General features: G+C 43.3%; 1 protein-coding gene across 1 annotated transcript; it reads right to left on the reverse strand.

The window, feature by feature from the left end:
* Window positions 1-457: 457 nt before the first annotated feature.
* Window positions 458-5,453, reverse strand: LOC128972965 (ovomucoid-like). The gene is made up of 8 exons (XM_054389112.1): window positions 5,343-5,453; window positions 4,363-4,382; window positions 3,605-3,741; window positions 3,043-3,100; window positions 2,641-2,777; window positions 2,015-2,075; window positions 996-1,105; window positions 458-503 (listed from the first exon to the last, which is right to left on the reverse strand). The coding sequence occupies exons 1-8, from the start codon at window positions 5,395-5,397 to the stop codon at window positions 458-460; spliced, it is 624 nt and encodes a 207-aa protein (XP_054245087.1). The 5' UTR covers window positions 5,398-5,453.
* Between the last annotated feature and the right edge of the window lie 10,611 nt (window positions 5,454-16,064).

Raw genomic sequence — 16,064 nt, forward strand, 5'->3', positions numbered from 1 at the left:
TGCACCAGAAACAACACCTCAGAAGAGAGCAGCTAGTGCCAAGGCTCCAGAGCAGTATTTCAGCCCTTTACAATGTCAAATGTCTGAAAAGAGTCTGAACACTAATGTAGGCTGACTATCAGTTATGTGAAAAGACACATAGCTCTGAGGTTTATGTATCTTTATTTAATTTTCTGCCTTTTATGAGAGGCAGGGGAGCAAGATGCGGTTCTTGTTATACCCCAGAGCTAAAAGCATGTAACCTATTCAGTCTGGCATCACCATTCAAAAAAATCAGAAGAAAATGTTTTATGAGACAACACATGAAACAAGACAAAGAAATGTTGCTGATGCAGTTTATTGAGAAAGAAAATCAGGAGCGAGCTGAGTTCCCCAGAGGGCAAGATGAACTGAGGTGAGATCTTTAGCTGGGATTTGCCAGTGGGGATACTGTGGTGAATTCTCTCAGCACTGATACTCAGCATTTTCCAAAGTGGCTTAAAGTGAGAGTCCCATTGCTGTCCCTGAAAGCAAGAAGAGGGGGGAAAAAAAAAAAAATCGATTAAACACAGAGCACTGCCTGCTATAATCTGCCCATCTGCTTGGCTCCTAGAGAAGGCATCAAAGCCCCAGAGCCAAAGAACTTGCAGACTCAGAGTCCCATTAGCTATTTGATTATTAAGAGATGAGTGAAATGGTTTAGCCCATTCTTAAGACTAAAAATATTTGGGGGGAAAGTATAATGAAACTTCAAATTTAATTTTCTTTGCAACATGCAAGAAGAAAAAGAAAGAAAATCCATTAAAGTTAATGGCCTTCAAACCATTCACTCTAATGAACCAGCCATAGCTCATTGTACGCTCTAATGAAGAAACTGAATGGTTGGCATGATGGCTGGTGTTCTCTCCTGCCTCAAGTCCCTAATTCAGCACTGGTCAGCAAACAGGAAAGCGGCAAAAGACACAGGAAAGTGGGAGACAGCAGACAACACGGCAGTGATCCGTGTGTGTACATACATGGCTGCATTGCAGAATTCACACTTATTGCTGTATGTTTTGCTGTCAGATCCACAGACAGGCCTGTAATCAACCACACAGGCAGGTTTGGGGTAGTCACTGCAGTCAACCTGCTAAAAAGAGAAAAGGTCTAATGTGAAGGATATGAAGGAGTCAATAGCAGAAGGGTTTGAACCCCTATCTACAGCTGCGGTGCTAATGATAACGATCTAACTAAAATTAACTTCCTTGCATAATCTGATATAAACTGAGGTGTCAGTTTCTCCTGTGCCAGAAGAATTTAATAATGTAAAAATAGATCATAATTTCCTGTTTGAAGAGATGGATATCAGAACCTGACCGCAGCATTTCTAAGCAGCAGCACTTCACTCTGTGAACGTGCCATGCCTGTGATCACCTTGCATCGTGTTCCCAGCCTGCCCAGGAAATTAAATGGAAAAACACTGGTGTCTGGAGAAGTGTGGGTGCTGATGCTTGTATAAGGGTCTTAAAACAGGAAGATCAGCACTCAGCTAGATGCTGCAAGAGTGAGGTTTTGTTTCTATGTGCAACGCATGCCACGCTTGCCGAGAGGTATTATAATGCAAAAATTGTGTATGTCCAAGAAGAGGCTGAGGAATTGCATGAAGGAGAAATCTGTTGAGGCTTACAGACTACACAGAAATTGAAGTTCAACACCTAAGAATAGCCGGAGTGTGGAAAAATAGAAGTCCTATACATCTTCACTCTACTCTTACAGCCATTCTCTGTTCCTATTCTCAGTTCTACCCTGATGGATTATTTCTGCGGCTGCTCTTTAGCTGATCCCTTCCTGTGCAGTCACTCTCTTCTTTTGCTGACACGAGCATGGATAATGTGTATTACGTGTGGAGAAAGTAAAATCTTCCCTGTGCTGAAGCACAGCAGCAGCTGCACTCCTGTAGGGTACTGCTAGTGAGGGGGCTACTGCAGACACTGGCAGTGCTTTCCCTGACATCAGCAGGACTGAAATCTGATTTCTCATCACACAGGCCACTTACTGTAACAATGTCCTTCTTACATTCACCATCAGACTTCTTGCCAATACTGCTTCCAGACTCTCTGGGAAGGGAAGAGAATCTGTGTTAGGAAGCTGTGTGAGCAACCAGCTTTGTTGAACCCCATGTCACCACAATGCTGATCAGCCTCAGATACAATGTATGAGGGACAGACATGCAGCTTAGGCTGTGTCCACACAGATCAGGTGGTGCCACAGCCTGCCAAAGTGCTGTCTGTTAGCATGATGCAAAGGACAGAGGAGGGCCCAGGGTATTAGGGTGAGTGGGGAGTTAGGTTGTGTGAAAGTGCAGATGCACCTCAGGTTACTTGCTGGTGTCTGCAAAGCAGCATCTGCCACACAGACCCTTTTAACTTAGTTAACAGAAGGATTCTGTCCTGTGTTAGATCCTCACCCAGCACTCTGCTTCTCTCTTTAGATCAAAGACATGGTTTTCTTTCTAATCACTAAGGAAAACAGGGTCTAATTATCAGGCAAAGAGGAGGATCAAAGTCCAAGCACCTTACAAAGAAGGCCTTGGTAGACGTCCTGATATTCTGAAAAGCAGCTGCCAGGAGCGCCCAGCACTCCTTGTCCCTCACAGGAGAGCTCTGCACACACGGTACTCACATGCTACGGGCACACAGCTGGCACTCATTGTCATAGGTGATCCCATCAGTGCCACAGACGAAGCTGGAGTCTCTGCTACAGAGCAACACTTCTTTGCCTTCCTCATTTGTTGTGTTGGGATATGTACTGCAGTCCACCTGTTGAGAGAACACACAACATAGCAGTGGGGAAGTCTTGTTTACAGGAAGCAAGTAGATCTGACGTGTGTCTGGTCTCCTAGGATAATACCAGAGCAGGAAAAAATGCTTTTGTGTGTGTCACTGTGATGACAGTTCACTTGAAGATAGCAAAGGCAGGATTCTAATATCTCATGTGTGCTCTTATTTAGTGTTTGAATTATTTTGGGGGTGAGTCAATAGGCAGCTTGGACATGCTCCTTCTTTTGCCCTTGGTTTCACTTACAGGAGCACCTTCCTTGCATTCTCCATCATGGTCTTTGCTGACATTGGTTCCATATTCTCTGGAAAAAGAAAGACAAATATCAGGAAGTTCAGCAAAGACGTCTTACTACATCCTAGGTGCTGAAAGTATGTAACTAATATAAGGGAAAGCTGACTCTTTGGCAGTCAGTCTTATATAGATATGTTCTCTCTGGCTTATATTATATCTTCTCTGATCAGCTAGCACTGCGTGGCTGGCAGGAATGTAAAGATCCTGAGAGCTTTAGGACCATCTTGGGCAGTTCAGAGCACAGCATCTCTCAATCCTTTTGCTCTTGTTCTGCTGTGGTGACATGTGCCCTGCAGGCTGTCATCTGTCTGATCCTTGAGCTAGAGAAGAAAAATCTGAATAAATTACATCAGCAAAAGAGAGACACAGTGACTAAGGCTGTGTTTAGGCAGCAGAAAACCATACAGTGGTACCCAAGCTCATTTTGAAGGAATTGACACAAGTGACACACTGCAGGTCACTGTTGGAAAGTGGTGCTGCCAGGAGTCCCAGGCACTGCCTGTGGGGTACTTACATATTGTAGGCACAGAGCAAGCACTCATTGCTGTAGGTGATTTCATCACTGCCACAGATGGGGCCAAGGATCTCATTGCAGACCAACATCTCTTTGCCTTCCTCATTTGTAGTGTTGGGATACTTACTGCAGTCCACCTGCCGAAGGAAGGTACAGCAAAGGTTAGTAACTCTTATTTTGCATGAGGCAGAGAGTTTTTCACTACCACAGCACAAAATTTTGCTGGTGGATCAATCTGGTAACCAGTGAATCCTTCCTGCAGAGACATCTCCACACAGCAGGAGACAAGGAGGAGAGAGCTATATCCATACAGCCCCCCTCGACAGGGTAAATCAGTGGTAGTGTCTCACACTCACTTGGCATCATTATACAAAGGCTATCCATCAGTCCCTCGTTCTTATATTCTTGTAGCCCCTCCAGTGCACTTCTGTTATTTCTCTTTCATTCTTGACAATGATTTTTTTTTCCAGAGGAGCAAGACTAATCACCTAATGACCAGTTTAAAGTTTGTGAAAAATTAATTTAGCCAAAAATTTCATATTACTCCTGCTACATTATTAACACACAGCATAGATGTAGAGCTAAGAATAGTACCATTTAATGTTTTACACTGTGGAATCTGATTACAATGACACGAATTTCACACTAGATGAAAAACAGCTGAGCATCTACAGGCTTGAGGTTCTTCCACCCCTTTGGTTATATCCTTACCAGGCCACAGACCTAAGAAAAGTGACAGAAAGAAATCTTCCACTCACCTCAACCCCAAGGGCAGCATCTGGAAAAGGATAGAGAGGCAAAACATGTGAAACAAAGCCAATACGATAAGGCCTCAGTTAAAGCTGGAAATCTGGACGTGAAATTCCTACCCACAGAACCAAAGGGAATGATTTCCAGTGACGAATTTCCTGAACTAAATAAACTATGTACGACATTTTTTTCCTCTGTTGATAAGTATAACAGCATTGCTTATTGCTAGCTGTGATGAAGCATGGTTTTGAATAGCTTTGTTCTTTTAATTGAAAACAGAACAGCTTTCCCTTCCTTATCATTTTACACATCCGTTTTGACCCTAAAGTGTTGCTGCTACATATCTGAAAAGAAACCCAAGTCAATACAGATAAATGCAAATGCAAATAGTCACCAACAGGATAAGCAAACACATAAAGGCATCTGCTGTCAGGAATATGCATTTTAAGGGAGATGAGTGTGAATAAAATAGTGTCTTTGTAATTCCATCAAACACAAATATGCTGTGAGTACATCAGACTCTGGCTTGTTTTCATCTCTCGTTTCTCCATTAGCAGCAAAGTATTGAAGAAAAGCTGCCAGGCTCCTGCAAAGTACTTGCTTGTGCCATTACAACATTTTCCTGACTGGAGGTCTGATGACCTCATTACAGCCTTCTTTCATTAATCCATTTCCTGTAATGTACACTTGTACAACAACAAGTGTAAGCAGTGTAACAGTGTGAAACCAAGAATTCAAGAAGTATACCAGCACTAGATACCAGCACAGGAGTCTGCTTGCAGTTATTTGTACTAATGACAGACAACCAACTACAACAATCATCCATTTAAGCCAATCCTGCCTTTGCCTCCTACACGATGTCAACGTACCGAAGCAGCCTGGCCCTTTCTAGGAGAAGATTTTCTCTCTTTGAAGCCACTCTCTTATCCTTTAAAGGACAGTCAGGACTCAGACATGAAGCTTTTGTTGCACTTTGAGAGTTACTCACCCGGGAAACAGCAAATCACGAAGGAGAGGAGCACAAACACACCTGCCGTGGTCATCACGGAAGTATTTCTTGAGTCTGCAGGTTGCCTGCTCCTGCTCTGCTCACAAGATGGTCTCTCTCTAAGGCTGATTGCAAATATATACAAATCCAGTGTCTAAACTGGTCAACTGTAACATAAAACAACCCACAGAATCTGTCACCAGTACAATGAGGCTGGCAATATTTATTGAGGTCTTGACTTTCAGGTAATGGCCTGCATCTGCTAGGCAATTGATTTTGGCTGGACATTTAGTTAATAGCTTGAGACAAGTTCTCAGAGGTCAAAATCAAACAAACAGCTTTTTATACAAAAGAAACTGCTTTAGGATTCTGTGTAAGGAGCACAAAATATTGGGAGGACTAAAGAGCAGGTCCTTCACTCCTCTCTGTGGAGTGACATCCCCTGCCAGGGAGCAGCTTAGGCAGAGCATGTAGTAGTACCCTGCTTGCAAATCAGGCTGACACTCTCTGCTTTCCTTTTCTGGACTTGGGTGGGGTTTTTTTTTCCCCTGCATTCTCAGATATTCACCACTGTGTATGAACATGGGTCAGGTGTGGTTTTGCCATTAGTAGAACTTGTAAAGCTTTGTCAAGTGAGTCTGGCAGGACTGTGTCTAACCTGGGAAGCTAATGGTAATTAGCACTGGTTTGATAAAAGAAAGGTCTACTTGACAGTTTCAGAGCCTGGCTATAGAAGAGCTCAGTAGAAGACTTGAAAGCAAGTTAAATTTTGCCAAATACCACTAAAAATGTCACTTGGACCTTATCAGCAGAGAGCATTTATTTACAGACCTAATCACAGTTAAACACACTGACCAATTCAAAGTGTTCTGCCAAGCCGTATTAAGAACAAAAGACACTGGAGATTTGGGAACCTATTTACATAGCACCAACTGCACTTGTAAGTACAGTAGGTCCTTTCCTCCTACAGATATTTTAGAAAATGGTACTCAAAACACAGAGCCTGTCCCAATTTTCCTATCTGTCTCGCACCTCCAGCTTTTGTGCCATCTCCAAACTGCTCCTTCCTAGGAGGAGGGCTGAACCTCTGCTGTTTTAGTAGGCGTAATTTTTGCAGGAGTGGGCTCTGTCTTTAACCCAGGTTTCTCACCATGATCCAAAATGGCAAGCATACCTGGGGTTTTTTGATCATAGGAACTGAGCATTGTGTTTAGGATAGGCCTCAGCACTACAGGTGCTGCAAAGTACAAGATGCTTTACAGGTGCTCCCTTGAACAAGCAGGGCACCACCCATGAAACAAATGAAATTCAGCTGAAATCACTGAAAGTTGAGCCAAGTAATTGTGTTGGCCACACCACAGTGATCTCAAGGACATACTTTGGTCCTTAAATGTATAGATGGCATGGTGCATGGAATCACCTCTCCTGGGCACTGGCGTATTAGGAAGGCTGCAGCACAGCTGGGTGGATATATGGGGTTACATTTTTATCTATAAGAGACGGATTTCTTCACAGGGAGAAGCATTCAAACGATTATGCTGCTGGGTTTGTTTCTATAAATTACAGGGAGCATGCATGATTTGGCATGTCTTCAAGATGTATTGTCCTAAAGTGCCTCGTGGATGGCATCTCTGGAAGCCAGAAACTTTTCTCTGAGAGTGTTCAAGGGGCATGCTGAGGCTGCTGTCACATGCCATGCTTCTTGTCTTCATCAGTTCACACGTACAATCTCTGCACAGTCAGAGGAAGGTACATCTTTCTGGGTCAAATATGAACTTTCCCACTGTCTTCTCCAGCCAGGAACTGAGACCTCTGCAAATCATCCTCACCAGCTGTCCCAGCCACAACCTGGCAGCTTTAGACAGGTTGCCTCCTGACTGGTGCATGCATGCTGCTGCTCCAGATTGCTCCCTGCCCCAGATGGTGCTTTTCTCTGGGCAGGACCAACCTCTTTCCTGGTAGGTGGATAGCACCTTCCTGCCCAAGGCTGGTGTATGTTGCCTTTACACACCAGAGAAAATTTTTCCACCGTAACTGCCAGCTTCAGCACTGGGTTTGGTACTTACTGACCCTGAGCAATCCAAATTTCCTCCAACCACCTCAATGCCTGTCTGATGTTCAGCAGATCCATTCCTTCACTCTCACCTACAGACGCTCTAGGAAGTGACTCAAGTCTCTGACTGTTAAATGCTGATTGGGGAAAATCAATCTCCCCTGAGCTGCTCAGGTACCTGCTCCAAGCTACAAAGATGACACCCAGTCTTCAGACTCCAGTCAGCCAATGTCCACTGCCACTCAGGGTTACAGTTCCAGATTATCCTGCCTTTGATAACAGTGTGGAAAACCCCCACAGCTGCTAAGGCCAGGTTGCTCAGTTCTTAACTACTCCTAGAAAAACAGTTGGAAAGAGGATTTGGTCTGCATTCCTGCCACTGAGATCCTACTATAATCCACTTTGCTATGGTCTTCTAATTCCCAAATTCAGATGCAGCGCATGGCTTAATGACCTTTTAGTTGAAGTAAAATCTTCATGTGTGCCAAAATGAGGATGAGGGCAGGGATCTGCAAAGTAAGCAAAGGCAACGCCACATCTCTGGGTCTCACATGTATGGTCCTGACCATGACAGGTGCTGCAGGCTGACATCAGAAAAGGATCTGACCATTAGACAACATCCTGTCTCACTTATCCAAGGAATTACTTGGTTTACATTTCCCATTAGTTTTTGCCAGGATTGATTTCATACTCTCTGGAAGCATCCAAACTGATGTTGGGAGATTTCCTTAGTGGATATCTGACCTCTCAGTGCAAGTAATACACCCATAAATGAATCACAAACCATTCATACATTTTTCCAAACATTCCTGTGTTTTGTCACATTATCTAATTAAAAAATAGCTGTTGTAAAAGTGGAAAATAACAATAATTACTTGTAGTTGTTTGATGAAATTGCCTCTAATCACTCCAAAATGCCTGCTAAATGCAATTCAGACTGCAGTTTCCATCTTTGTCTTCCTCTTGGCTGCAGCGCAGCCAATAACTATTTGTACTGAGCCATGTGCCTGGAGAAACCAATACAGAACAAATGGAAGATCTGCCTCTCACCCAGTGCCTGAAGGCACTATTTGAGCTAAGCAATAAAGCAAAGTCACTGATATGATTAAAATTTATCGATATGAAAACACATCCATGTGTTTATGGACTTATTAAATAGAGGTTGATTCAGGCAATGCTGCTGAATGTTTTCCTGAGCTAATAAGATCATGGGCAGAACTTTGTACCCTGCAGGTGAAGGCTGTGTGGTTTCACATTACTTATGCAATTAATTAAATGTACTTGGCCTCACAGCAGGGACAGCTCTTGACAGACGGGAATGAGTCCAGCGGGCTGGTCAGGGGCTGAAGCCATTCAGGCTAAGATGAAGGAGCTGGACTTCTTCAGCCCGAAGAAGGGATGGCTACAGGAGATTATATCTCTATCTGCAGCTCCCTGGTGGGGTTATAAAGAAGATGGAGACAGAGTCTTCTCAGAGCTGCAGAGGAAAAGAATTAAATCCTGACCAAGTCTGAGAAATTATTCTTCACCACGAGGGTGATCAAGCAGTGGCACATGAATCAGAGATGCCATCCGTGTCCTAGCTCTGTGGTAGTGAAAACCCTGCTGAACAAGTAAGGCCTTGAGCACCCAAAGCTAGCACTGACTTGAGCATTGCTTTAAGCAGGAGCTGGACTAGAGACATCTAGAGAACTCCTCCAGCCTGAGTTATTTTATGTACACAGTACTCACATAATGCTCTATCCTCTAGATAGTTTTTATTAATGAAGGAACATAAAAATTTTCCATGACCTATGAGAACAGCCTTGGAGTTTTCCTACAACCTTTGCTAAAGGGCCACAGGTAAGTTGTACAAAGAGCTCCCAGCACATTTTTAACAGGGGATGACCAGTAACATGCAATCACTGTTAAATCCACACACATGCAAACTAAACTATTCAAATTCGAGAACATTATTAGCTCTCAGTGATTTCAACATCTCTCCACTTATGCAACAGCTCAGGTCACTGGCCATCACAACACTTCCCCAGAAGAGCACCAGAATTTAAACCTATAGCAAAGTTATCTGCACCACAGATGCCAAAATAGTGATCACTTCACCTCTGTGCTGCAGCTTCAACCAGATGTGGGTCTCAGCAACATCAGCTCTGAGGACGTACCTTCACCTCTTGCCTCACCGGCTCATGCTGTGCACCACCTCTGAGCAGTTTCTGGATGAAGACATCAGGTCAGGGCTTTATTGCACATGGCAAGAGTTACTCACATGAAAGCAGGAAAATTCTAGAAGGAGCAGCAGAAAAACAAGGCATTAACCAGCAAAACATTTAGCTAGACAGTGGTCCAGGATTTTGCTCTTTGAAGCAATCACACTGCAGGGAAGGTGGTTTGGAGGTAATGTAGACAAATGCACGTAATGCTTACCCTACAGCTGGTCACGGGAAGAGAAAATCATTTGTTTAATCAGTTTTCCTGACACTTTGGTGATCTCAGCTGTACATCACTGAGTGACTGTTTCACTTTTGCCACAGCCCAAGCAGGAACAATAAAGAGATGGCTGAGGGGAGGTAGCAGCCAACCTGGGATTGACACCATTCATGGCTACCTGATAGGAGAAAGTAAAGCTTGGCAGCTTTACTGATAAGGCTAGGGAAGTCTCCTTCAGGAGTTGTCGTCAGGAGAAAATTTTCCAAAAGGTAGGAAAAGAATTTTTTTTAAAGTTCAATAGATTCTTATCTGCAAGGGGATATTATTTATAGCTCAGTGCACAGTTAAAATAGAACGAATAAGCATGTTCTGCCATGAAAGCAAATTGCTTTGTGGTTATATAAACCAGGGGAATAGATGAACATATCTCCAAAGGCCAGCAGATGAGGCATTTTCAAGCTACCAGGCATCTAGCAGCACACACGTCATCGAACTAGCACACAGCAGGGGGACCATGGCTGTGTCCCTTGGATTTCAGACAGCTACACAAAGCCACCAAAGACTGTCATTGCCAAGAGAGGCTTATAAGCAGAAATAAGATATTTTAATTGACTAACTGGCAGGGCTGGGAAAAGTAATTCAGTCTGACTGGGATGAGCAATTGCCGCATACTACTGAGCAGCAAAGAGGAACATGAAGGCCTGAAGGAAGATCACTTGACCCTGGTCAGCTGCATTCGAGAGTTTGTTCACAGAGGGCTGAGCATCCCGGATGCCACTACAGCACGAAGGCTATGGCAAGGCTGGCTGGGGAAACAGGTTACAGTCTTCTGTGAGCTGCCAAGGCTCATTAATTTGTCATAGGAACATGCCTTCAGTGCTCGCTCCCCTCAGTTCTGTTCATAAGATTGACAGGCATGTCTGTAGACCACAAAGTGTTCTTGACAAGAGTGTAATTAACCTTCAATGTTTACATCTCCCTGCTCTTAGTAACACACCAAGTTTGTACATTTTGGGGATGACTGTCTGTAAACGAGTGAGTTTCCTTTTCTGTTCTTGATCAGAGGTCAGGATGGCTGGAAAAACAAATTTTCTGAACTTTATCTGGAGTAGCTGCCAACTGAATAAGAATTTCCTTGAGTAAGTGGGCCAAGCCTTGAACTCAGGTTTGTAAATGAGATCCCCACTAATCTTCGGCTCCACATCCTTTCATGCCAAGATCTGAGACCTGCCTCATGCAAGTTCAGGAGAAGGTGAGCTGAGGTTCTGCCCAACTTGAGGGAGCTAGAGGTGCAGAAGTTAATACACACATGAGATGCATGAAAGAGAAATTGTTCTGAACTGATTTTTTTAACGTGAGGAAACAACCAGGAGTGCAAAGCAGCTGTTTCTGGAAGTACTGATCCATCACTGTCACAGCAAGAGAGGCATCACTCTGCCTGATAAGTGTCCCAAGAAACATCAACATATCACATCTCTGGGAAAAGTTTTCTTTCCATATGAAACCACAGGATGATGCAATGTAGAACAGGAGCAAGCAGAGCATCAAGCAAAAAAATACACCCCTGGATCCCAACTTATCAGACAACAAACTAGCAAAAATTCATTTCAGAAACAATGCTTGAAAGAGACAAAGGTGCTTCACTTTCCAAAAACCTCTGGGATTTGGGATGAATGGTGATTTGTTTTTTAAGAAAGATATTGTAAATAAAGCAGCATCAAGGGATTTTTCTTCCTGAAGGAATAGAGTATGATTGGCTAAGAATTCGTCTGCTTTCGGTAGTAGGAAAGAAAGGGGAGAATAGGGTGAGAGACAGGATGCATCATGGTGCATTGAACACTTGGCTGGATAGGGAAGAAATGAATGGAAAGAATTCTTATAGCTAAAGCATCACAACCACTGAACACTTCTTCCGTCATTATTAACATCAAGAGAAAAGGGAATAGTTTCATTTATTCTGCAGAGCTGAGCTGTAATGAGACCACTGGCTGGTTCTTTACAGCTGGGTGTGGTTGAAGCACCATTGATGCTGACATAAAGAAACATGCTGCTGAATTACAGGATTTTGCTTTCTCATAGACACTGAGGCAGATCACAAGACTTCACAAGACCTCTTAACTACTCCACTAGGCAAGTAATGAAATTATTTACTTAATATGTTAGTACCTTCCCGAAAGCTGCTATATTGTACTTGATCATACAGCCCCTACATCCCCTGGCTTAGGCACTTGTGCCCTATTTGCAACCTGGAAAAAAATTCTTATCTCACTAGAGCTAGATGCACTGATATCTGCCAAGGTTTTGTGTGTTTCCTTTTCTGGACTTGCAGCAGGTTGTGCTGCACTTCCCTGATTCTGGCAGTGAAGGTTGTTTGTGCTTGCTTGCACAGCAAAGAAATATTTCTGCTACTCATCTCATATTTTGCATCATTTTGCCATCCCTCTCTTCGTACATTTGAATGCAGCCTGTGGAGAATAACAATATTAGGAAGCTAGCATTAAATCACTGCCAAATGAAATGTCAACAGAAGGTATATGCATCACTTACATCCAATCGTACGCTGCCTGCTCAGCATCCGGCTGACAATATTTGGGATGCTGCCACAGAGAGCAATGGGAGCTCAGGCTGCTTCTGGGTTTGCCTCCCTTCTTAGTCACTGGGATGAGTGCCGTTACTGAGTCCCTGGGTGTGCCATGTTCCCTGAAGAAGGGAAAGTCTGCCATTAGAGGCTCAGTATGACCATTTTCCCACAGAGGGAAGGGTGCTGGGAATGTAAATAAAATTCCCAAATGATGCAAGTGAATGAGAGCTCATCTGAGCTAGCTACCAACAACGAAGTAGTTTTACTGTCTCTGACTATTATAATCCTATCAGTCAAAAGACCTATGCCGTTCAAACATGCTGCATCACTTTGATTTCTATTCCAGCTATTTTCTTTTGCCTGCTAAATCTTCACCCCAGGCACAAATAGCAAGTTAAGATGGAGAAAAGCACGATAAATTAGAAAAGCACAGTGAGAGGCCAGGGGCTAGGGCATTGCCACTGGAAAGCATGTTCTTTCCATTGGACTGGCATGTTATAGGCATGGATCCCACATTCATTGGTGTAAGTGAAGCCATCTGTGTCACAGATCTGCTCCAGTGCTTGGCTGGGGTCCCTGGGTGGCCATGCTCAGTGATGCCCATGGGACATGTGCTGCAGCTAAGCTTTAGAGAGAAGAGCCAGGGTTTAAGGCAATATATTTCCAAACATTCCTCATTCCTCAGGCTTCACTTCTACAACTGAAAGGCAGGAAGCGATACACTATGCGAATGCTCTTTGTTTGCAAATTCATAGTATGTTTAAACTTATGGGGCTGCACCTCAGCTGGTGAGAATCTGGAAAAGCCTCCAAGTCTGAGTGGATGTCTGCCAGCTGGAGACAGGCTCCCTTCCGCTGCTGCTCTCTGCTTTTTTCATATCTACTCATTAATCAGTGGTGAGCCCGCAACCAGTGCCCAGAGCATGGCAAAGAATCAAGCAAAATTGTATCAGACATTAAATTGCAGCAAGGAAATCAACATTTCTGAGTGTGAACACAACAATGGATAAAATGAGTGAATACCAGGATTATATTCCTTTAAATACAAAGGCCCAAGGAAAATTTTTCAGTCCCCAAACTATTTTTGTTTTGTAATTGTTAACAGCCAATTAGACAGACTTCTGCAACTGATACAATGAATCTGCCTAATTATTTCTGGATTTCTCCCCCCCCCTTTTTTTTTTTTGAGGAACATATTGTTATAGAAATGTAAAAATTGATTTGAATATTCTTCTGAAAAGAACAGTTAAAAAAAAAAAAAATCAGTGGGATGAGCCCTGTCATTCTTGATTACTCCTCAAGAGAGTGACAGTCTCTAGGCACATCCACATGCCTCTTTAACAAATACAGCATGTGAAAAGTCCAAAAAGCTCAAAGAAGGATGATTAGCAGGTGATGTAACTTTGAAAGCTAAAGATTTTGGGGGAAAGGGTTTTAAATGAAGCTTAGTTACAGACTCCATGAAGGAAGAGATGGGGGGTGGGGGGAGTTCAAGTCACAGGTGGGTGAATCCTGATAAATGTGAAAAAAATTCTTCCAGCTCCACACAAAAAGGCTAAGTATTGATTTCCAAATTCCACTCATCAATCCAGACTTAAATGATTCACCTCATTCCTCCTTCTCTTTGTATTTTTAAGAAAAAAATACTGTAGACTCAGGAAACACTGATAGGGCTATAAAGATAAGTTAGACAAACAAAGGAAAGAGAGAGGACATTTATATTTCTAAAATATTGCCTCTGTGATGTGTATTGATGCATTTACAAGCCACAAATCCTGAGGCTGAGCCATCATCAACACGAAACACAAAGGTCATCATTCCTTGGTGTGGCTCAACTCCTGCTCTCCAAAGCCGGAGGGATGCAGCAGTTGCTGCAAGGCAGTGTGCAGAACTAGACCAGCTGTGTTCAGTGGTCCATTTTAGCTGCCTGACGTTGCAGTCATAGCAGACATTGGAAAATCAGTTTTGTCTTCACTGCATGCTTGACTGAGGGTATAAGGCTGCACCTGCAACTATTTCTGTTTATGGCAAGAGTGTTAAAAAAAAAAAAAAAAAAAAAAAAAAAAGAGTCCAGAGAAGCAGGACTAAATCCATGCTTGCATCCGATCTTTTTAGTGCCTCTTTCCAAGTTCAAAAGCAGGCTTTCCTAGCACACCACTTGAATGGTTTTTGAGAACAAACCAAATCATTTTGAAGCTGCTTAAGCTTTTGCCCAAGGTGAGTAAGAAAATCAGCCTTGGGTTTCTGCAGCTTTATGCATTTGGGAAGTGATGGAGTAGCAGGCTGAGCAGCACCAAGGACTCTTTCACCTTCACCTTGGAGACAGTTACTGAGTATATTTGCAGTCTGGTAAGCACTGAGCTTGATGTTGCCCAGCACAGTAATCTCTGCCTATCCATCTACAGAGCCAATTCTCCATCTGTGGCCAAGCAGGCACCCAGCTCAGTCAGCCATACCTCAAAACCACCTTTCAAGTCTCCTAGTGAAAATGTAAACCTTGTATTGTTCTACCTCTCTCCTAAGCCACAAAAATTCAATCTTTCCTCTTCAATGTGCTCATCTTTGCTTGACCATTGCTTCCTCATCAACACAAAGCAGAAATAAATCATCTAATTAACACACAGAGTAAATATCCCTGCAAGAGCTGAAAACCCACGTGGAGGCACAGAAAACAGCTCTGTCCCTGAGAAGGCTGCCTTGGTTTTATAGAGTTTTATTGCTTCATAAAACACCCACTGAGCCTGGGGCTTTTCCCATATTCTTGCCCAGTTTTAGTGATTTATGCCATTATGTACTTCTATGTGAAACCTATTGGCCAATACTGCATGGAAACCTGTCTAATGATGACTTTTGCTTCTTCCTCAAATTGCTCTGACAATTTCAACTTTGTGCCTCCTTGAGTTCATGTTTGCCTTTGGTGTCATCAGACAATGAGCTCCACAGAGGAAGCTTGGCACAGATGTGCTTAGCTAATGCCATCCTGTTGGATCTTGACAGCTTTACAGATCAACAGGCTTGCAAAAGCCAGGAGTCAAAGCTAAGTCCAAGTGAAAGTCTGCCAAAGTTCACCAAAAAAGTTTTTCAGGTCTTATCCTTGCAACTAATGAAGCAAGACTTAAACAAGACTAAAGCAGCATGCTCTGCAAAAACACCCTGATGGAATCAGAGAATGCATTGGGTTGGAAGGGACCATCAAAGGTCATCTTGTCCAACAACATCTTGTCCAATGGCAAAAAGATTATATAAACCAAAATAATGTTTACATTAGGACACAGACCCAAGAAAAGAACAATAACCCATTGTTAGTTACTAATCATCTTGAGAGGTACATGCCAGCCACAGACACTAATGGCATGGAGGTATTATGGCCTCGCTTCCTGGTACAATGCCCACAGTATCTCCAAGTCATTAACAGTTGCCTTCAGCCTATTCTTCTAGCCCGACAATTCAAAGTCTGGCTTTCCAAAGCAGTCCAAATAATTGTGCTATTCTCTGGTAAACAACAATGGGACACTGAATCAGAGAGGCACTAGCTATAGTCCAGAAGAAACCCTCTAACCCTGAAATAGTGGACTTGCAACAGCTTTGGTGACCTGGTGTGCAGGTAGTTGTATTGGCTGTGCCTATGTTGTCAACAGATGAAGGGCAGCCCCTAGACCCCCCCC

Source organism: Indicator indicator, chromosome 18, assembly GCF_027791375.1.
Source record: "Indicator indicator isolate 239-I01 chromosome 18, UM_Iind_1.1, whole genome shotgun sequence".
NCBI classification, from domain to species: Eukaryota; Metazoa; Chordata; class Aves; order Piciformes; family Indicatoridae; genus Indicator; species Indicator indicator.

What these genes read in the sequence shown, in the direction of transcription:
- LOC128972965 (XM_054389112.1), bottom strand. Translation starts at nt 5,397, where the DNA reads ATGACCACGGCAGGTGTGTTTGTGCTCCTCTCCTTCGTGATTTGCTGT. An exon ending in ATGCTGCCCTTGGGGTTGAG is followed by an intron (nt 3,742 to 4,362) that starts GTGAGTGGAAGA and finishes TTCCTTCGGCAG; the next exon opens with GTGGACTGCAGTAAGTATCC. An exon ending in AATGCAAGGAAGGTGCTCCT is followed by an intron (nt 2,778 to 3,042) that starts GTAAGTGAAACC and finishes TTCTCTCAACAG; the next exon opens with GTGGACTGCAGTACATATCC.